Raw genomic sequence first — 23,574 nt, 5'->3', positions numbered from 1 at the left:
AATATCATACCAACAATATTAATATTATTATTTTAAGTTTATCAACTTATAATTATAATAGTGTCGTTTATTTTTTTTATTTTATATTTTATTTATTATTTCATTTTTTTATTTTTTTTATCATCATACTGATCACATTAATTTTTAAATTATATTCATTTTATTAATATTAATATATGTTAGACTTATCAATACATTCTTGTGATGGTTTTCGAAAGAAATAGATAATAGAAAGTTTTTTTGTGGAACTTGAAAGGTTTCTGCTTTGGCATCATGCTGTGAAGAAAGGTTTTTTTGTTTTTAACTGAATCTTTATTTGTAAGACTATCATGACCCTGTGTTGTTTGTGCCGTCCATGTGTTGTAGTTTCAGTGCTGTGCTGATGTTGTGTGGTGTGTGTGTGTGTGTGTGTGCGTGCGTGTGTGTGTGTGTGGATTAGCAGCAGTTGTCGGAGGACATCCCTGCTGCGGTGCTGGGATTGCATCAGCTCTGATGAATCTAATCCTGGTGACTTTCAGGAGTGAGCGGGAGGAATGCTAACAGCCCAGACTGTCAATATCAATGACTCACATCAACATCCTACTCAAATCCTTCCTGCCCCACAGCGCAGGGCACACACACACACACACGGATGACAGTCTCAGCTCAGGTGTCAGTGTTTTCTGTTTGACTGGCCTTATGACTAACTCAAGACAAGCTAAAGTAGTTTACATTTACAACCCGAATTCCGGAAATGGGACGTTTTTTAAAATTTGAATAAAATGAAAACTAAAAGAATTTCAAATCACATGAGCCAATATTTTATTCACAATAGAACATAGATAACATAACAAATGTTTAAATGGAGAAATTTAAAAATGTTATGCACAAAATCGCTAATTTCAAATTTGATGCCTGCTACAGGTCTCAAAATAGTTGGGACAGGGGCATGTTTATCATGGTGTAGCAACTCCTCTTATTTTCAAAACAGTTTGAAGATGTCTGGGGACCGAGGTTATGAGTTTCTGGAGTTTTGATGTTGTAATTTGGTCCCATTCTTGCCTGATATAGGTTTCCAGCTGCTGAAGAGTATTTTTTTTTAATGATGTACCAAATGTTCTTTATAGGTGAAAGATCTGGACTGCAGGCAGGCCAATTCAGCAGCCGGACTCTTCTACTACGAAGCCATGCTGTTGTAATAGCTGCAGTATGTGGTCTTGCATTGTCCTGCTGAAATACACAAGACCTTCCCTGAAATAGACGTTGTCTGGAGGGGAGCATATGTTGCTCTAAAACCTTTATATACCTTTCAGCATTCATAGTACCTTCCAAAACATGCAAACTGCCCATACCGTATGCACTTATGCACCCCATACCATCAGAGATGCTGGCTTTTGAACTGAACGCTGATAAAACACTGGAAGGTCTCCCTCCTCTTTAGCCCAGAGGACACAGTGTCTATAATTTCCAACAAGAATGTCAAATGTGGACTCTTCTGACCATAGAACATTTTTCCACTTTGAAACAATCCATTTTAAATGAGCCTTGGCCCACATGACACGACGGTGCTTCTTTCAGATTGTGTTTACTGACAGTGGTTTCTGGAAGTATTCCTGGGCCCATTTAGTAATGTCAATGACAGAATCATGCCGATGAGTGTTGCAGTGTCGTCCGAGGGCCCGAAGGGCATCCAACAAAGGTCTTTGGCCTTGTCCCATACGCACACAGATTTTTCCAGTTTCTCTGAATCTTTTGATGATGTTATGCACTGTTGATGATGAGATTTGCAAAGCCTTTGCAATTCAAAATTGAGGAACATTGTTTTTAAAGTATTCCACAATTTTTTTTATGCACTCTTTCACAGATTGGAGAGCCTCTGCCCATCTTTAATTCCGAGAGACTCTGTCTTTCTAAGTCATCTCTTTTATAGCTAATAATGTTACAGACCTGATGTCAATTAACTTAATTAGTTGCTAGATGTTCTCCCAGTTGAATCTTTTCAAAATTTCTTGCATTTTCAGCCCTTTGTTGCCCCCGTGCCAACTTTTTTGAGACCTGTAGCAGGCATCAAATTTGAAATGAGCTCATTTAGTAGATAAAAGTGTAAAATTTCTCTGTTTAAACGTTTGTTTTGTTATCTATGTTCTATTCTGAATAAAATATTGGCTCATGTAATTTGAAAGTCTTTTCGTTTTCATTTTATTCAAATTTACAGAACGTCCCAACATTTCCGGAATTTGGGTTGTACTAGTAAATGGGCAAATCTCATAAAACTTTTCAAAAACACATTGTATTTTATGTTTTCATGTTTTTTGGAGTCACATTTTACCCTGTAATCAAGAGACATATTATGTTATCTTACATTATTATTGTTATTATTATTATTATCATTAGGAACAAGATTGTTTTGCATTGTGACCATTGTTGTCGTGCCGAGCAAGCAGACCCCCCCCCCATTCTTATTACTCCAATACAAACATAAATAAATATGTACATGAAAAAAATCATATGTATTAGTGAAATTGGAAAATGTTATTACATCGTGGTGTTACATGTTGAAATATGTTGTTTATTTTATTACAGTAATGAGAATAAGGGTTATTATAGTTAACTAAAACTAAAAAATTAAAATTAAAACCATATGTATATACATTTTAATCATGAAGCATGATACAAGCGTACACACTTTGATTAGATTTGTTTAATGTATTTGAATCAAACTTTACATTTCATTTTTTTATCACTATTACATAAATAGGAATTAGAATGACAGAAATGATTCTGGAATTTGAAATTTTTTTTTGACCATAATACCTTACTACTGTACAAAACAGTGAAAATGGTGTTTAACATTGATAGATACCATTATGTTTAGGATCACTTACATATAACCAATAATTTCTGACTACTAAACTATTCTTTTGTATGAGTCTTGTACTTTCCATCACACGGCACACTTTAAATGCTTCGTTATGTAAATGTGTGGGGTGTAAAATATTAATACTCGGGCTCTTCACAGACACTAAAGGCTTTTAGAGTTTCTAAAAGATGCCGTGTCCCCAGCCCGGGCGTCTCGAGCCTTGTTCTTGAGACCGAGAGCTTACCTTTAAGCTATTTCCGTCCAGCCCCACAGAACAGGGTATTTTTAGTCTGTGGTACCTTTTGCTCTCTTTCCCCTGCAGGAAGCTGCTGCTCGCTTGACATTTTGACTGGCCTGAGATACTTTAACATTCACGAGCGCAGGCCAGGACCTTCAGCTGGGAAGGTGAGCTGATTGTTTGCATGATCAGGATCTGAGGGTGCTGGTGTGGAGAGAGTTTGCGATGTTTGTTGGTGGAGTGGAGCGTGGCTGCCGCTGCTGTGAACTTGCTGAGCTGATAGAACAAGTGACTTGTGAAAACACATTTTCAGCAGCGTTGGCAAACTGTGAAGACAAGTGTTTCTTACGGGAAGCTGCTGAAGTACGCAGTGATGAGTCACTTATTGTCAGCGATGCTCCAGAGACTTGAGCGGCCGATGCTGAGGTGGGCGTGTCCTTTTGTTCTTTATGCAAATGAACAGCCACGTGATGTGGCGACAGCCAATAGAGTTGGCTGTTTGGTTTGTTTTTATTTACTCCAACGCTGTAAAATGCAGTGGTCGAATTGTAAAAAAAAAAATCAGTGGGGATGGTGTGGTCAATTTTGGAGGGGGTTCATGTAGCTAATACAATGATTACAAAATTTGTCTAATTTAAAAAAAAAGTTTTATTTAGTGAAAAATTTGCCTTATTAAACAAACTATTATTTATAAGCTTCTTTTTTTCATTCTGGGGCCTGAAATGGAGGAATTTTGGTCAGTATTGATAATTAAACCATATTTTGTTGAATGTGTTTTTGGCACCTTGGCTGGTTTAGGACTGTCATGGATAAATAATGATGACAATGAAAGCGCCAATAGGTGGCAGCAAGTCTCTGTTTTAATAAATGATTTATTGAATAATTCAAATCAAAGGATTCGTACAAAATGGCTGATTCAATTAGAAACTAAACACGTGAATCCATCTGAATGGACCACTGGCTCACTCGGTTTGATCAAAAACAGATTCATACAAGGAACAGAACACATGTTGCTCTAAATTATTGTGTGGTAACTGTTTTCTAAAAGCAATACGGTAGGAGAGGCCGTGTTGTATTGTGAATAAATCACGGTCGAAGGGTGTTTTTTTTTTAAGGTCATTGCACTTTTTTAAGGTCATTTCACACTGAGCCTGAAATTTTCGCCTGCGTTTTTCTGTTTTTTCGCATTCGTCATCCTTTCCTATCAAAATGCATGCTACGGATGCGAAAACACAGAAAATCAAACCTGATCTGAAGTTTTTTATGTCGGAGGCAGTGTGTAAACGTGATTGATACAATGTGAGGTCATATTTATTTTTTAACGTGCGAAAATTTCAGACGAACATTTCGGACTCCGTGTGCAATGACCTTTAGGCATGATGCGAAGCAGAGTATATATATATAATTTTATTATATATTCAATATACAATTATAATATATAATTTATTTACTTTACCGTATAACACCAATTATATTAATACTATTATATTAAGATTATCGACTGATGTTTTTTTCATATATACTTTTAATGTTTATATTTTATAATATTATTTTTATTAGTTTTTTATGATATCACACTAATTCTATTTATATTTTTAATTTTAAGGATATCAACAGATTTTTTTAAATCTTTTTTAAATGTTATTTTATATTTTATAATATTTTTTATTAGTATTTAAAGATATAACACCAATTAGTATTTATAGGTTATCGACTTGTGCTTATCTTTTTTAAATGTTATATTTTATAGTATTATTTACTAGTTTTTTATTATTACTTATTTGTATTTTTTCATTATTTTGCTGGTGCTCAGCAGCCAAACATTGATTTCTGAAAGCTGCACGACTCAAATGCATAAAGTTCAGCCTTCATGAGCAAGACCAACTGGAATCTGAAGTTTTTAATGTTTTATTGAATATTTCTGCTAATTTGATCGTGCTCTCAGCTACCAATAAGACTGAAGTAGCCTGCTCTCAGCTTGGTTTAACACATTTTACCATGTTTAAATCCATTCTTTAAATTCCACAGATTTGTCCACCGAAAACAGATTGGCCTGCAAAAATGTAGAAAATGTGCAAAAGAAGTCATCTTCAGATTCCATCTGGGCCTCCTCATGAGCCAATTCACAGCTTGCTTCTCAACATATTATCTCATAAAGAAATAAGTGAATAACAGAATTACCAGGTACAGGAAACGTGCGAATCTAGTTGATAATAGAGCACAATTACTGCGCAGGATTGTGATGAGGTCAATGACTGGCTTCCAGTTTTCTGCACCAGTGACTGGCACTCTCATTCGATTGTCATTGATTGGAGCTTGCCTCACAAATGCCTTTGCAAATTGACTCGCAACCACAAGCAGGGCGTACATAATGAAGCTTTATGGAAATTAAAGACTGCGCCAAACACACAGCCTCGATTCATAAGCCTCAGTAAGAGCTGTGCCATGTAAGATCCTCAGACAGAGCACAATGTATTGCTGGGGGGAGTTTAATCTCGAGATGTTTACCTGAATTCACTAGTTTATACATTTCATTTGAGCGTGCAGTGGGCGAACCACGTCACATTTCACCTCAAAATCAAACAGACAAAGAAGGAAAATATTTTTTGAAACGTGTGTGTGTGTGCATATCTATATCCAAAACTTTAATTTAATTTATTTTTAATTTATTTATTTGTTTGCATATTTATGTTTGTATTACTTTTTTTACTTACCAGAAATGAATTTTCTTATGAGCCTCTGTTTTGAGGAAATTTTATCTATCATGGTAATAGTATCACAATTAAAAACAAGTACATTTTCTTTATGCAAAATATAAATTATCATTCTTTCTTTGGATTTTAGGGTTAAATATAACCTTGTTCTTGACAGGTTTTGCAGGTGCTCTAATAATTATCCCACATCTATTTTTGTTTATATTCTGTTATCATCATAGCGATCACATTAATTAGTAATTGTTTAATTAAATGTTAATTAAAACGAAAAACTTTTTAATTTTAGTTCTAATAGTTCTTGACAGGTTTCACAATCACCCCAATAATGATCCCACGCGGTTATTTTAAAATATTCTTATTTTCTATAATAATATATATAATCTTAATAAAATAAAAATATAATCTTTGAGAATAATAAGAATATGAGTGTTGGTCAAACTAATTATAATGTTTGTTACTTGTCAGCTATACAGATTGTTTTCTGGAAGTTTCACAACTCAAATGCAAAAGTACACTATATTTTCTTTATGCAAAATCTAATTTCTCTTTTCTTTCTTTTGAATTTAAGGTTAAATATAACCCAGACGTGTTCTTGACAGGTTTTGCGTTCACCATAATAATGATCCCTCATACATGGACTGACCTATTTCTCAATTACCCTTTTTAAAAGATCACCACATTTCTAGAATGAAACACAGTGTCTATAATACAGGGTTATAGCACTCAATCTTTGGACATGAGCTTCATAACATGACCTCGTTTGAGGCTGAGATTTTAACAGCCCTCGGAAACCAACTGACGAATGACCTTTCACAGCGCTCAGCGGCATCCATCAGCCGCCTGCTTTAATACACAATAATATCGAGCGCACAGATAAACCATCCTCTCGCCGCAGCCTGCGACACGGTTTCTGAGTGAATTCAATTCATTTAATATGCTCCACTGTTAAAATAGCAAGGGAGCTGGTTGTTCATATTCATGAGTAGCTGTTGCATAGCGTCTGTTTAGAAAAGACTGGAAATGCTCCAAAACAAGCATCTGTTTGTTCAGAAGCTCAGTGTGTCGACGCACAGATTGAGACGACCATCCCAATGCAATTACTGCTGAGTCATGGGAAAAACTGGGAAGAAACGGCTCATTCATTTGCAAGGATCCACAGTCGCTTTCACTCATTTGCTCTCCAGAATCGTGCCAGCATTACTCATACAGACTATCATAAAACCAGCAAGCTATTTTTAGCGCCGTCTGGCTTTATATGTAGGTCAAAAATCGGAGGATTGCTCCGCAGGTAGGGTGAGATGTATGGGAGAACTTGAGAGAAATAAAGGCATAACGAGACGGAGACGGTGATACAGCTTCACCGCTGCTTCATTTTGACTAATCATCCATAAAAGAGTCAACTAGCACTGTCTGATTCATTTCAGTGTATTTATTTTTGTATAACATTTATTAGACTACTTAAAATAACTTCTAATTTAAGTGAATTTACAACAATCTTCACATAAACCCATTATAATAAAAGTCATATTTACCTGTGCCCTTCAGCAAGTATAGGAAACATACAGAAATTGAATTAATTTATCAAACACTAAATTCTAAATTAAATATAGATGAATCCTTAAAGCTACAAAAGTGATTGATTTCCTCTTTTTTCATTTGATCTTTGATTACCATACATTACAGCAGCTGGTTATTAGGTTTTTTTGTCTGCTGTCCCTTTAAGAGATTCCACTGCTGAACATGACGTAGATCTGAAACGCATCTCTCTTACCTACTCTGACCCACTTCACTTAAGTTCTTAAAGTCTCTAATGAGTTGAATTGAGTGTGTTAGATGAAGGTGACAGTGCTGGGATGCTCCAGGACAGTTTGCAAAAGTTTGCATTTTAGAGACATGTTCTTAAATGTGACTCATATAACAAATACATACATACATACACAGTTTTAAGGCAGCTTTAATTGCCTTTTTGGTGACTTCATGGTTTAACTGACGACATAACTGTGACATTGCATGCTCGTAGTCTCTTTCATGACTTGATATGAAAAGATACAGGCTACAGTGCGCAACGGCGCCTTTGTGCGTGCAATGGAAGAGCACGCGCTTAGATCCCTGTAACGTTTCCGTGCTCGCCTGGCGCTGAGGTGAAGCTTGAGCGCGCGACTGAAACGTCTCTGGTTTGATGTGGTCAAAACACATTCTGGATTTAAATAAACGATGGTTCTTGTCATGATAAAAGTGACAGAAGCAGCAGTTGTGAGTGGGGTGGCCAACCATAGCCCCGCCTCTGCGTTAACGTCGTTAAATATTTTTAACACGTTAAACTGAAAAAATTAATCGCCTGCGTTAACACGCTAATTTTGACAGCACTAATTTAGGGCTTTTTAGATCTCATTTTATTCTGGCGCTTTTGTGTTTATTTTGATCCATGAGCTAGCAGCTCACGTTTATACATTTTATTATTTTATTTTTAATTTTGTAATTAATTTTAATTTTTTAAATTTAGTTTTGTATTTTATTTTCCTAGTTTTGTATTTTTTTAATTCAATATTTACCTTTTTAATTTAAAATTTTAATTTAGTTTTGTATTTTATTTACTTAATTTTTTATTTAGTTTTTAAGTTAGTTTTCTATTTTTATTGTATTTTATTTTTTATTTAGTTATATTTTATTTAATTTTTTAAATGTTTTGTATTTTATATTTATTCTTTGATGGCAGTCAAGGGAAAATAAACTCTGAATCTCAGCAAAGATGGCAGATTGCAAAGGGTACACTTCAGCTGAGAAACTGAACTGAATGGCAATGCTAACGGATCGCTCTTCTTCTAATTTATTAATGCATTTAAGACATGATATTGTCATATATACATTTAATTTTTAAATGAACCAGAAAAAAGGTTAGAAAACAAAATAATTTTTTGATAATTCAGAATTATGACATAAAATGAAATTATGAGATAAATAGTCAAAATTTACACAAAATTTGAAATCATAAGGTGAAAAGCCATGATGACAATTTTGATGTTTTAACTCATGTCATAGGTTTGACTTTATCTCAGTTTACTTAGTTTCTAAAAACATTTGACTTTTTGTCTCATAATTGACTTGATATCTCATAATTTTGTCTTTTTTTTATCTCATAATCGACTTAGGGTGCTTTCACACTAGCACTTTTGGTGCACACTCGGGTTCGATTGACATCAGAGTTCGGTTCGTTTGGACGATGTGAACGCTGTACTCCGACCTCGGGTGCGCACCCGCTTAAAAAGGGTGGTCTGGTGTTCGGTTCATGTGAACTCCGGTACGGTTTGCTGCTGATATGAATGCAATCATACCAAATCACGGAAGTGAACCGCTATTAATGCCATATTATTTGATAAAAATGTGTGTTTGTGTGTGTGTTTCACTCACTTTCCTGACAAATGTGACTGACGCGCTGCAAGCAGTGAGCAGTATGTCTAATTTCTGTTTGCCTTCAGCGTTCTTTAGAGCATTTGCAGTTCATTCGTAAGACAGACGTAAGTGCCGTTATGCAAAGCTTTGTAAACAAAATTTAGGGGAGCAAGGGGAGGGGCGAGCAATCGAACTCTGGTTCGGACCAGGCAATCGAACCAAGTGTGAAAGCACACTTAGTGTCTCATAATTTTGAATTTTTATCTCATAATTGACTTAGTATGTTGTGTGTGTGTGTGTGTGTGTGTGTGTGTGTGTGTGTGTGTGTGTATATATATTAGGGCTGTCAACGTTAACGCGTAATTTCCCCTTTTCCTGAGTAAAAGTGTACTATTAATCTCATAATTTGTTTTATGTAGCATGATGCTAATGTTAGCTCTAATACACCTGCAGAACAGGTCCAATTCTTCTTCATAATGCATTTTATCATAATACTTCATGTAAGGTTGCAAGAAAATGTTTTGTTGTATTTATTTAGAAATACTTTTGATAATAGTTGGGTAAATGTGTACTGGGATTGAAGCGATGTGGCTTGGTAATCCAGGACTGTGATGTGGGTGGCAGGTACAAACATCTTCTGAGCTTGTAGCATAAGACAATAAACTTCACAAAGATCTTCTTGTGGGACAGTTTATGTTGTGACAATCACTTTGAGATTAAAATATATAGGAAAAAGTATTACCACAGCATAACTTGTGCCACCTCTAAAATTATTTTCCTTTTCAATTAACATCAAGAATGCCCCTTACTTTATTAACCCCTCCAACCATCAAGCTCCATTTTTGCTATAATGACTACTTGTCGCTCTCCAATTAATCCCCAATGGATAAAAAGTCCCTGCGTTTCTTTCAATCATTAAATATCCAGTTTCACTCAGAAAAGTATCACATTACAGAAGTAAAATGGGTTGCTAACGGCATCTCATTCAGATCTATTAGCATAAAGCGCTAGCTCTTCTCATAACAACGCTCTCTGATTTACTGTTGTCATAAAGAGACCCAGGGCCAATTAGATTTGTCTAGGTCATGTTCATGGATGGGTAATTTGCCAATGCGTCTCTAAAGGCTGACTGGATGTCTTTTCCTCTCCTCCACGACTCAATCGAGCTTCAAAGTTAACTTGAGGTCAATCATAACCTCAGATATAGACTCGCTCCAAGTCTGCTGGCACACGAACAGCCACAGCTGGGGCCTGATCTGATCGTGCCAAACCTGCAGCCGGTTACCAGTGAGTAATCTTGCTTAATCAATGCTAATGTCTACAGGACATCAGATATGGGTTTGAGTTACCTTAGCGAAGCCACAGTGTCCCTTTTTTTTATGGAAGACCAGATGTTCTGATTGGAAATTATACAACTATACAATGAGTCTGATTGGATGAAATAAAGGTATGATGGGCGTAATCCAGACGCTCTCATTCCTGTTCAAAAAAGACGTTGACGTGCGTGTATGGTTGTGTTTCAGGACAGCAGATGATTCGGCTACACTGGGCACAGTGGTGGTGAGCCGAATGAAGATGGGTGAGATCGAGGATGGGGAGGTGGACCACTTTACCACCGACATGCACCAGAAGGTAAGCTAAATACATACAGTTAGCTATTAACTAAATAACACTAGTATTTGACTGCTTTCAAAATAGTGGAAGAGTATATAGGCTTTACAGACAAATTTGTTTAGCTTGCCTAGCCTATTCATTCATTCATTCATGTATTTAATTTTTTTCTAAATTCATTAAATAAATGTATTATAATTTTCTAATAGTTGATATACAGTAAGTTAATTATTTATCTTTTGATGAACTACAGTGGAAAAACATTTCATTTTATAGAAATTTTATTTCAGTAAGTGGCATTTCCTTTTTATTTCTTGAGTAATATAGTAAACTAGCACTGCTACTAATTTAACAGTGTAAACAGTGTAGCATTTGTATATATAACAGATAGATAGTTTAGTTTGGCAAGCTAATCTATAGAATTCATTTGTTTACTTATTCATGTTTATTAAGTATATTTGATATTTTGTTATTGTGATATTTAGTTTAGGCATTTATTTTATTTAATGGGTATATATGGTTTTTATTTATACTAAACTAGTGCTGCTACAGTACTCACTCAGCAAAATTAGTTGTAAAACTGCTTTCAAAACAGTTTAGCTTTTGAAGTATATACAGGTGCATTCAACTCAAATTGTGAAACTCGTGTATTAAATAAATTCAATGCACACAGACTGAAGTAGTTTAAGTCTTTGGTTCTTTTAATTGTGATGATTTAGGCTCACATTTAACAAAAACCTCAACAAATTAGAATACTTCATAAGACCAACAAAAAAATATTTTTTGTGAATTGTTGGTCTTCTGAAAAGTATGTTCATTTACACTATATGTACTCAATACTTGGTAGGGGCCCCTTTTGCTTTAATTACTGCCTCAATTCGGCGTGGCATGGAGGTGATCAGTTTGTGGCACTGCTGAGGTGGTATGGAAGCCCAGGTTGCTTTGATAGCTGCCTTCAGGTCATCTGCATTGTTGGGTCTGGTGTCTCTTATCTTCCTCTTGACAATACCTCATAGATATGGGGTTCAGGTCCGGCGAGTTTGCTGGCCAGTCAAGCACAGTAACACCATGGTCATTGAACCAGCTTTTGGTACCTTAGGCAGTGTGGTCAGGTGCCAAGTCCTGCTGGAAAATGAAATCATCATCTCCATAAAGCTTGTCAGCAGAAGGAAGCATGAAGTGCTCTAAATTGGACCAACACCAGCAGATGACATGGCAGCCCAAATCATCACTGACTGTGGAAACTTCACACTGGACTTCAAGAAACATGGATTCTGTGCCTCTCCACTCTTCCTACAGACTCTAGGACCTTGATTTCCAAATGAAATGCAAAATTTACTTTCATCTGAAAAGAGGACTTTGGACCACTGAGCAACAGTCCAGTTCTTTTTCTCCACAGCCCAGGTAAGACGTTTCTGACGTTGTCTCTGGTTCAGAAGTGGCTTGGTAGCCCTTTTCCTGAAGACATCTGAGCGTGGAGACTCTTGATGCATTGACTCCAGCTTCACTCCACTCCATGTGAAGCTCTCACAAGTGTTTGAATCGGCTTTGCTTGACAGTATTCTCAAGCTTGCGGTCATCCCTGTTGTTTGTGCACCTTTTCCTACCCAATTCTTCCTTCCAGCCAACTTTGCATTTAATATGCTTTGATACAGCACTCTGTGAACAGCCACACGTTTCAGTAATGACCCTCTGTGGCTTACCCTCTTTGTGGAGGACGTCAATGTTCGTCTTCTAGATCATTGCCAAGTCAGCAGTCGTCCCCATTATTGTGGTATCAAAGAACAAGAGATATCCAGAATTTATACTGTAGAGATGGTAATTTATTGAAACTCAAATGTAAATATTCTAATATTTTGAGATACTGATTTTTGACTTTCATCAGCTGTAAGCTCTAATCATCAAAATTAAAACAAAAAAACTTTTGAAATGTTTTACTTTACATGCAATGAATCTAAAATATATGAAAGTTTCACTTTTTGAAATAACTTACAAGAAAAACTTTTTCATGACATTCTAATTTATTGAGATGCACCTGCAACTCATAAGATCCTTTTGATTATATAAATATTACAGAGAGTTAGTTTAATGTAAACACAATGTTTACATTATGTAACAGTTTTTAAATGCCCATAAACACACAGCATATAGCGTCTTTTCAGAAACATTCAAAATTAAGTAATGTTTGAAATGCTACCTATAGAATTTATTTATTTGTTTGTTAGGTTGCTTAATTTGATTTGTTCTTTTTTCTTTTATACTTTTATTCATTTATGATTATTATTATGTATATAGTTTATGCCTAAAAAGTTATTTTTCTTTTTATGAATGACTTTTTTAAATTGAAATATCAATTGAAATATCAATACTTTTCATCCTGTTTTATTGTGGTCGCACAGATCATTTAAATGAACAATTCACAGAGCAAATAATTGGTTAATGAAGCAATTTAGTTGTTTTTGAAGCAAAATATTTAGTTAAATGAAATGCTCATATGAAGTGTGTTAGTAGCTTGCTGTGTAGCTAACTACGTTTTCAAGAGAGTTCTTGACTGCAGTTGAATAACTGTAAATTAAGAGTGGCTTGTATTTTTTGTGCATGTGCATGCAGTTTGTAAGGGCTAGTAATAGAAAATCACCTCTCAGGACATGTCTTCAGTCAAGGAGGGAAAGTGGAGTGAATATTGAGTGTGGCATCCCTGAAATTCAATTGCACAGTTGACTGAAGAAGTGAAACAGCCGTTTGGAGAGTGTTTACATTGTGCATGTATGTGTATATATGGACGTTTATGGAATATTGTGGAATATTTTATCCAGTATATTTGGACATCTGTGATGGACATGTGCAAATGATCCGTATTTGTGTCCTCAGCTGCTTTTGTCCCATGTGTCAAGGAGAATTGAGCATTATTGCACTGACAGACAGCATAACCCCCTCATCTCAATAACTTACACTGACACAGCCATCAGCAGAGCCCTTTAACCTTCATTAATCAGCAGGAAAGAGACACAGACAGAATATAGGGAAGAAAACCACAAGGGTGTAAGAATTGTGGAGCATTATGGAGATGGATGAAGGACATGAGAGAGGAAATGGGGATATTTATTTAGTACCATTTTAATTGAGAAACTTGAAGAGATTTAAATGAGTACTTCATAAATGACAATGCTGAATTTGAATTAAGGTAGAGATCAGAATTTATATTTGAATGCAGGGAAGTAGAAATAACTCATTTTTTAACTTGAAAAGGAAAGATTGTCAAGACAAACTTTGAATGCTGGATTGATAAAACCCTGTATAAAAGCTAAAGTTTGGAAGTTATATAGACCTTATTGACAGATAGTTGAGTTTACCAAGCTATCATGATAATATGTTTAATTTTTCAGTTTAAAATGCCCATAAAATCATTACCCATTTTTCACTAGATGTATGGGCTATTTTGAGAAACATTAAAAATGAAGTTATTGAAGTGACCATACTGCCAAGTATGGTGACCCATACTCGGAATTCGTGCTCTGCATTTAACCCATCCAACGTGCACACACACACACACAGCAGTGAACACACACACACCGTGAACACACACCCGGAGCAGTGGGCAGCCATTTATGCTGCGGCGGAGCAGTTGGGGGTTCGGTGCCTTGCTCAAGGGCACCTCAGTCGTGGTATTGAGGGTGGAGAGAGCGCTGGACATTCGCTCCCCCCACCTACAATCCCTGCCGGCTCGAGACTCGAACCCGCAACCTTTTGATTACAAGTCCGACTCTCTAACCATTAGGCCACGACAGACAGACAGACAGACAGACAGACAGACAGACAGACAGATAGACAGATAGATAGATAGATAGATAGATAGATAGATAGATAGATAGATAGATAGATAGATAGATAGATAGATAGATAGATAGATAGACAGACAGACAGACAGACAGACAGACAGACAGACAGACAAATGGATGGAAGACACACAGATAGATAGACAGACAGACAGACAGATAGATAGATAGATAGATAGATAGACAGACAGACAGACAGACAGACAGACAGACAGACAGACAGACAGACAGACAGATAGATAGATAGATAGATAGATAGATAGACAGACAGACAGACAGACAGACAGACAGACAGACAGACAGACAGACAGACAGACAGATAGATAGATAGATAGATAGACAGACAGACAGACAGACAGACAGACAAATGGATGGAAGACACACAGATAGATAGACAGACAGACAGACAGACAGACAGATAGATAGATAGACAGACAGACAGACAGACAGACAGACGGATGGATGGAATACAGACAGACAGACAGACAGACAGACAGACAGACAGACAGGTAGATAGATAGATAGATAGATAGATAGATAGATAGATAGATAGATAGATAGATAGATAGATAGATAGATAGATAGATAGATAGATAGATAGGACGGACGGACGGACGGACAGACAGACAGACAGACAGACAGATAGATAGATAGATTATTTTCTTTGTTCTTCATGAGGGAATGTGGGTCAGGCCTGATGTATGTTTGAGGAGCATCTGCCACAGAACAAGACTCTTCATAAAACATGGCCTGATCACAACTCCTCTCTTGTTTTGGGTTTTTTTCCCCTTGAGCTGTGTGCCAAGATCTGACTGGAAACTCTTACAGACCCATCCAAGGTCATGAGACCTAATGAGACGTGAAGACTCATCCGTCATCGCACTAAACCCTGATGCGGGTGATGCATTTCAAGTGATTAGGCCGTGAGTGCTGCGGCTGATGTTGATGGAGGGTCGTGTTTGTCTTGAGCTGCCGTGAGGGTCTCTTCTCTCCTGGATTGCTTACATTGGCGCTCGGGGATACTTGGAGAAGTCCTTTATTATCTGAGCAGCGGTGCAGGTGACAGCTTGTCACTGAGCGCTCGGCTCATGAGACAGAGAGAGGGAGTCACAGGATGGTGTTTCAAACCCGGTCGTGTTTAGAGTAGTAGTCATTATGCTGTTGTCTAATAATCGGGACAAATGAGCTCCACTCTCAAATGCACATCTTGTTTTCTACCCACAGTGCACGCTGGTGTACGAGTCGTCACATGGAAGTGTTAATGACAAAGATAACGGACCAATAATGAATGCTGGTGAGTTAAAGAATCCTTTATATTTTGTGTTTTTTACTCATATGCAGCAAAGTTTGGAGAAAGGTTGCCAGGTTGTTTTGAATCAATCACCTGATGCATTAATGTCATGTGACCAAATACTCACAGAAAAAATGACAATGCTGATTGGCTGATGACATCACAAAAATGTACATGATCCAAAAAAAAATATGGCAAATATTTGCACTGTGTAAATAGCGATAATGCTATTTACACTAACTCCACCCACTAAAGTGTGATTGGGTTAGTCAACATTAAAAAAGACACTACTTCAGCATCAGTTTCAGTGGTGTAGATGCACTGTATATAGAAATATCTGTTTATAGAAGTATCTGCTGTTTCTTTTTTTTTCATGCATGTGTAAAAGCATGCGCCTTACCACACTGTTAAAAAAAAAAAGTTGAGCCAACTTAAAATTTTAAGGCAACCAGCTTCAGCACATTTTTGAGTTCTCTCAATTTTGAGTTCTCTCAACTTGTTTTAAGCTGAAAATTCAGCTTTTCATCACAATAATAAATTACTTTTTAAAATATATTACAATAGATCACAGTGTTTTTAAATCGTAATAATATTTCACATATTTACTTTAATAGATCAAATAAATGCAGCCTCGGTGAGCAAAATATACTTTATTTAAAAAAAAACTTATAGTCCACACTTTTTAATTATAGTGTATAATATAATTTCCAGTTTATGTTATTAAAATATATTTCATCAGAATGCATGTTTTACATTGCTGCCAATGGTGAATATGCTTTTTTGCAACCATCTTCCATCAGCGGTTAACTGGGTCACGCTAACCAGCCAACTCTAGTTCTCCTGCTCTGCAGCCATGCAGAATTCACTGATACATGTGATGTAATTTCCTGTATTCTTGATTGCTCAGGGGTGCCTCTTTTTTTTTACAATTCTTTAGAAGAAATACAAATGAGACAGTTGTTGAGCTAAAGTCAAACTATAGAGCTATAAATGAAAGTGCATATCACTTCAGATCATTCAGGCTCCGGAGAATCTGATGAGAAATTCACAAGTTCATATTGAGTTCTTTGACTTTTGTTCACAGGCTTTTGTGCCTTGGTGAATTTGAGCAGTTTGTGATCTCTGCTGAAACTCTAGAGATGATGCATGATGCTTTTTCTCTGGAAAGCAGGGCGCCCGAGCAAACATGCTCGCTCATTATGAAGCGTTTTATAATGCAATCTGGTTACAGTTGGTTATGACACCATTTGAACTGCATTCGCTTTATTAAATTGATAAAAAATGTGACTTTATTTAAATAAAAGCTGTTCTTTTGACCTCTCTATTCATCAGAGATCACAAATTATTTCCTTCTGTGTTTATTCCTAGAAAATAACACCTTTATGAAACGACATTATGAAAACAATAGTAAATAAAACATCTCATATGACCTTCCGTGGTGGACAATCAACATTTAAAGCACCTTGTTTTTTTTAAAATGAGCATTGTTGACTCCATGTTTTCAGGCCCAATTTCCTATTCTAGGGAAGTTCTGTTGGAATAAATGGTACTTCAGACTAAATATGTAATCAGAAATAGTGTAGTTTTAATTTAGCATGTTTGTTTAGTGTATTGGTTGAGCAATGAAATAATCAGTAATGGAATGGTTGAGTAGAGTCAGAAGCAGAATTGTTGAATTCGGTGTGATCCCATCCGTATTGTTAAGATTATGAAGTGCATCCGGCAGTGTTTGATTGTCGTCCCAGTGAACAGTGTGATTGCTGAGGATAAATAACAGCCAGTAGCGGTGTGAAGTGCAGCTCATTACCTTAATTACCTCAGGTAACGTAGCAGATTAAACAGTATTGGGGGAATACGCTAGTTTTTATGCCATTTCAATTTAGTCTGTGTCAATTTGCTTTGCACAAGGAGGAGAAGAGAGTTGGGATGTGTCTGTTTTGGCACATTATTGGTGAGTGAATAGACCCGAAGTCTCCGGATGAGAAAAGTTCCCTCAGAAGCAAACTCTGTAGAAGGTCATTTCTTTATTTATGAGCTGCTGTGATGTGATGGATGGAGGGGAAGTTGGGAACGGCAGACGAATATCTCTAGAAGTCCAGGGTGTTATCTTCGTATCTGATGTTTCGCAGTGTTTATTTGTTGACGTATCTGTAACCGTATTGAATGTCATTGCGGCTGTTGTTTTAGTCACGCTGCTGCTTGTCAAAATATGTTAGTCTCTGCTGCTTCAGTAAGAGTGACTAATGAAATTTGTCCTCGTCACTCCGACCCCTGTGCTTCAACACGAACTCAACGCACAGTCATTTCCCTAAGAGCTTGAGCAGGCAGAGACGCTGCGATTCGATTGGCTGTCGGAGTAGAGGGCAGACGGGAGGGCGGAGTCAGAGGTTAATCCTCTTCTGTGATGAACTCGGCACTGGATGAGGGAGTTTGAGTCTGCTTCTCCTCCTCTGGAGGTCACGCGTCCATCTGTTTCTGTCTTTACTCCACATCCTCAGCCAACCACCTGTCTGTACTTTCTGGACACATTAAGGACACGTAACACAATGTTTTGGTGGTCATGAATTATAATTTATTTTTTTTTTTTTGCAGTGGGGTTCAAATGTCTGAGGCCACTTGAGAAAATTGTTTTAATACAACATTTTCATTATAAATGAGCATGATGTCTTTTAGTATTTTGGAGTGTCCTGTTTTTTCTTAAAGTGTTATAATTAATGTCCGAAGATTTCCACTAAATTTAATAGGTCTAAATGTTCATTTTCATATATCATAAATGCGACAGACAGACAGACAGATAGATATAGATATAGAATTATAATGTAAATTTCTAATTGATTGTTACATACAGGGCCAATACAACAAATCTAGCTACTTTTAATTTTAAGCTAATTTAATTTCTTTTTTGAGCCTTTGTGTTTATGTTAGTCAGACTTCTCCACTGTATACTGTATATACCCACATTATGTTTCAAAGCCCCATGTTTAAGCTCCTAAAGAGTTACAGTAGATTTTTTTCCTGTGTATTTAATAAGAATCTCATGCTGCCACCACAAAGAACAAGAATGGTGAAACGGTCCATTATTTAAACAACTCTATAATGAGGAAAAGTAAACGCTTGGTTGAGACCTACAGATTTCCCCTCAGGTCCTGCTCCGTTGACTCGCCTGTATTGCCAAGCGTTGACGAGAAGCAAGATTTCATGCCATAGAAGAAATAACTTCTCCTGCTGCCACCTCACTTCTGATAAGAGCATTAAACGTGTTCTGCACTCTCCAGAACCACTTTCCCTCCACCTCTCTTCACAGGACTTAGTTAGCAGCTCTTAAAGCAGTTTAAATAGCGCTGTGGAAAGTAGAAGGCACTTTTTAAATGCTAGGATATAGTATAAACATCTGTCAGACAACAAAAAACACCATAAAATGGTCCATATAACTTGTCTTCTAGTCTTCTGAAGTCAGTAGCTTTGTGGAAGGAGCAGGCTGCCGTTATTCACAGTACTTTGCCTAAATGATCACTTACTGTACAGTATGTCTACTTAATGTCTCTCTCTCTTTCTCTCTCTCTCTCCATCAGTGTTTAAGAACGCAGTGTGTAAGGTGTACAGGTTTCAGACAGTGGACAGTAAATGGATGTTGGTTCGGGAGCAGATGGCAGAGTGTACGCTGTCCTTCAGCGTCCCGAAGCAGCTCATCGCCCTTTACATTCAAGAGGACACCTGCAGGTAAGAGCCTTTCAGAGCCATCAGGGCAAGCAGGACAGGAGGAAGTAGTGAAGCAGATGAGATTGTTAAAGCGGCACAGAAAGTAATGAGTTGTGGGTGTAATATCAGAGTTAATTTGCCTACTGTATAAACTTCTGCTGTGGATATTTAGTGCAGTATATGCTGTGAAGAGCCACCTTCACTGTAAACATGACAGCAGGTCAATACAGTGTTGTGTTACTCTGTTGTTAAACTGTGAAATCAATATAATGAAAACTAGATTTTTTTTTTTTTATTCATGTGGTGGATCCTTTTAGCAAAGTATCATATTTTTCTGTTATATATATATATATATATATAACTGAAATATTCTTAAATAACATTACAATGCAGTATTTTTGAAAGAAGTGTCTTCTGCTCACTAAGGCTGCATTTATTTGATCAAAATATGTTCAAAAACAGTAATGTTGTAAAATATTATTACAAAGTAAAATAACGTTTTCTATGTGAATATATAAATGTAATTTATTCCTGTAATCAAAGCTGAATTTTCAGCTTCATTACTCCAGTCTTCAGTGTCACATGATCCTTCAGAAATCAGTCTAATATGCTGATTTGATGCTCAAGAAACATTACTATATTGAAAACAGTTGTGCTGCTTCATATTTTTGTGTAAACAGTGATACACTTTATATATATATATATATATATCGCCCAGCCATACGATTTAGTATCCAGATCTGGAGGAGAATCTGTCTGTTAAAAGTCTATTATATTGTGATCTGAAATCTGCAGTGAACATCATACGAATGTCCTGCTGCTGAAGTATGGTGACTGCATTGTGTGGTAAGATCCCTGGTGATTCCTGCTCCTAGAGAACAGGTTCAAGTGTAGGTTGAGCGAAGCTGGAATTGTTTGCTAGAACGAATGCGACACAAAAGGTGGTTTGAGCGAGATGCAGAGCGCTTGCGGAACGAGGGTTTATTTCAGAGATGGAAATGGTTTTAGAGCTATACTTAGCTTGCACTAAATTATTCAAGGATGTTTAACACTTCAAAGGAGAGTGCCTGTCCTCTCTCTCGGAAACTCAACCACCTCCCTCTCTCCTGCTTTCCTTTCATTTTACCTTTGCATTCTCTCTTCCCTCCATCTCATTGTGGAAGAGCTGTAACCTGAGCGTTAGAAGAGAATGGAGCCGCGTGGAAGCGTGAGGTGAAAAGAACAAGGGCGCGACGCGAGAAAGCTTCAGCTTTCTAAAGCACAGCAGTCTACAGTGCACTCCAACACAACGCATAGATGTTTTTAAAGAAAGCGCACTGCTCAGTTCCTGTGCGTTTCAGTCAGATGAAGGTGTGATCACAGCTCCGTGAAAACCTGTGGAAGAAGAAAGTGGACATGTTTACAGATGCTGCAACAGGAGATGTTTTGGGCTCTCTGATGGATGAATGTGGCATGACCACCACAGCTCGAGTGTTGATGCTCGTGCACTCCTACGTTTCATCGGATTCAGATTTATATGGCATTACAAATCCGGAAGTTAGCAAACAGGATGCAGAATTAAAAATGTACTATATATACACAATGATCATCAACACCTTATATCAGTACCTTATATCTTATTATTAAACAAATTTTGATAAAAAAAAAATATATGTTGTTATTTTATGTAGCAGTAATCTACATTTTGGAATGTGTTCTATTATTGTTTATATTATATATTTAATTATAAAAATTTATACATGTATCTTTTTTGTGGAAAAAGCAGATATTTTATGTGTTTTTATATTTATATTTTTATATATTCATATCTACAGTTTTTGTATTTAATAATTATATTACATATGTGCAATTTTATCATATTTAATGTGTGATTAACATATTTTTTTTAATTAAATGTAAATGATATGTAAGCATATATTGCATTTAATAATCACATACACAATGATCATCAACACAAATGTGTGTGTTTTCATTTTCTATTTGTCTAATATTTGTATTATTAATTGTATTCATCTGCAAAATATTTAATAATTAATAAATAATTATACATTTATTTTTTATAGTTTTGTATTAATGTTACTATATAATGTTTATATTTTAATTTACACATTACAATTATTAAATATAATACATTTAAAAATATATTGTATTGTATATATTATATAAATATTTTCAATAATATAATGTAATATTTTGATATTTTTAATTGAAAAATTGTGGATATTTTATAGTTCTTTATGGCACTATAAAATGTGAAAAACTGTTGGCTATGTTTTATATATTTTTAAGCATTGGACTTTTAGTGAAATATGTCTAATCAGAATATGTACAATATATTCTGCATTTTTTACCAAAGCGTCTGTGGGACTGTGTGGAATTTCTTTGAATTGTAATTGAATAAATTCCACATACTGTCATTGAGGGCAATTTAGTTCAAATATCACACTTGTAAACTGAATGGAGTCTGTTCTTAAATTCAGGATTTTGTCCAATCCTTGCACTAAAAGCTAGATGAAAACTTAGTAAACAATTTGTGGTCTTGTTTCTCACCACAGAGCAACAAGCTGAACAATCTCTCGGCTTAATTTGCTCTTTGTTTACAGCTCCGGCTCTTTCCCCAGAGTTTCTGTTTTTCAGCATGCACCATTATCAGCGGCAACTTCCCAAAGTCGACAGGTATTAGCATAGGCACGTTTTCATCTGCAGCGAATCACTGTAAGCCGGTCCAGGTCGAGAGTGTGTTTGGCCATTGAAGAATCTGAGATCATTAACTTGGCGAGACACACATTCCCAGACTGGAGCTCCCATAGATCAGACCCTGCTAAGCAATTATCATCATGTGTGCATTATTCAGCGAGGCTATTTGGCCTCAACACCTGCTCTCCCGCTACAGACAGGTAACTCAAGCAGCCATTTCTATCCCTAGACATCTAATTATCAGCCCCGGGCGCCGCGTTCACCTTTATGGACGTTTCAGATGCTTTTGTTGGCTCTGGTTTAACCACAATTGCATACGGTTCAAAGAAAATAGATATCATGTCTCACTGTGTTTGGAAAAAAGGAAGGAATCGAATGCAGCGCGAGGCTGATGTTTTATCATTAGCGGTGTTTGCTAAGCAGCACTGTTACTCTTGTGACTCTCATCCACCCACAACACCGGTGAAACTCACATTATCTTCAGCAACTGTCAGATGCTAGTGTTTGTTTGTTATGAATTGTCCTTGCTTTTCTGTCGCTTTCATTGGACTGACGTCAACGGAAATTCACTGTCGTTCACTGCATGTGTCCTTCACAAGTCAGCATGACATCCAACTTCAACCTATTTTCTTGCGTTATACACATTCCAGCTTTTCTTTCGCGTGCAACTTATTAAAAAAAAAAATCTGAATTTTCATGTCTTCACAGTTTTTGAAAAACAAATAAGCTCTTCACCTCTGAATTGACATAGCTAGACTAATTTATTTTCTATTTCTGCAACCCAGTTAGTTTTTTATGCGTATATCGAGGTCCTGGCCTATGCTTGTGTTCCTAAGTATCTGTTTAACCTGATATTACATTCGATATTGAAAGTGAAATGGGTTTATCACGTTGACTCTCCAGAAGTCAGCCTTTGGAAACCAAGGGGTCAAGTTTAAAGTAGTTATGTCCATGTAGCCCCCTGCTGGACTCTATCATAACTAAACAATTTTAGGATCAAAAATAGTCTTTCTCCATTCGAAAAGTCCGGCTATTCAAAACTACCTTGCATTTGAGAAATAAAATAGAGATTTTATTATAATAGGTGTTTCGCTAGTGTCTGATATTTACTTATGTATAAAATTAATTATATAAAATAATTTTTGATTTACATTTTTTGTAAGACAAAGCATGCAATTTAATTATGTTTTGCCAGTGTCCAGAATGTATTTATTTATGGTAAGTCTTTTCAGAGAATGAAATTAGCTTATTTTTTCCTG

General features: G+C 36.3%; 1 protein-coding gene across 6 annotated transcripts in view; it reads left to right on the top strand.

Annotated features, from left to right (window-relative positions):
* The window catches only part of inpp4b (inositol polyphosphate-4-phosphatase type II B), a 163,354-nt gene that overhangs the window by 56,927 nt on the left and 82,853 nt on the right, over positions 1–23,574 (top strand). For all 6 annotated transcript variants that reach the window (XM_079421363.1, XM_079421359.1, XM_079421361.1 and 3 more), the window contains 3 exons: positions 10,705–10,813; positions 15,853–15,922; positions 19,492–19,639. In XM_079421363.1, coding sequence (XP_079277489.1) covers positions 10,751–10,813; positions 15,853–15,922; positions 19,492–19,639 — 281 coding nt within the window. In that variant the 5' untranslated portion in view covers positions 10,705–10,750. The remainder of the gene's footprint in view (positions 1–10,704; positions 10,814–15,852; positions 15,923–19,491; positions 19,640–23,574) is intronic.

The sequence above is a fragment of the Barbus barbus genome (assembly GCF_936440315.1).
Source record: "Barbus barbus genome assembly, chromosome: 7".
Taxonomy (NCBI): domain Eukaryota; kingdom Metazoa; phylum Chordata; class Actinopteri; order Cypriniformes; family Cyprinidae; genus Barbus; species Barbus barbus.
This window is presented reverse-complemented; position numbering and strand designations above follow the sequence as displayed.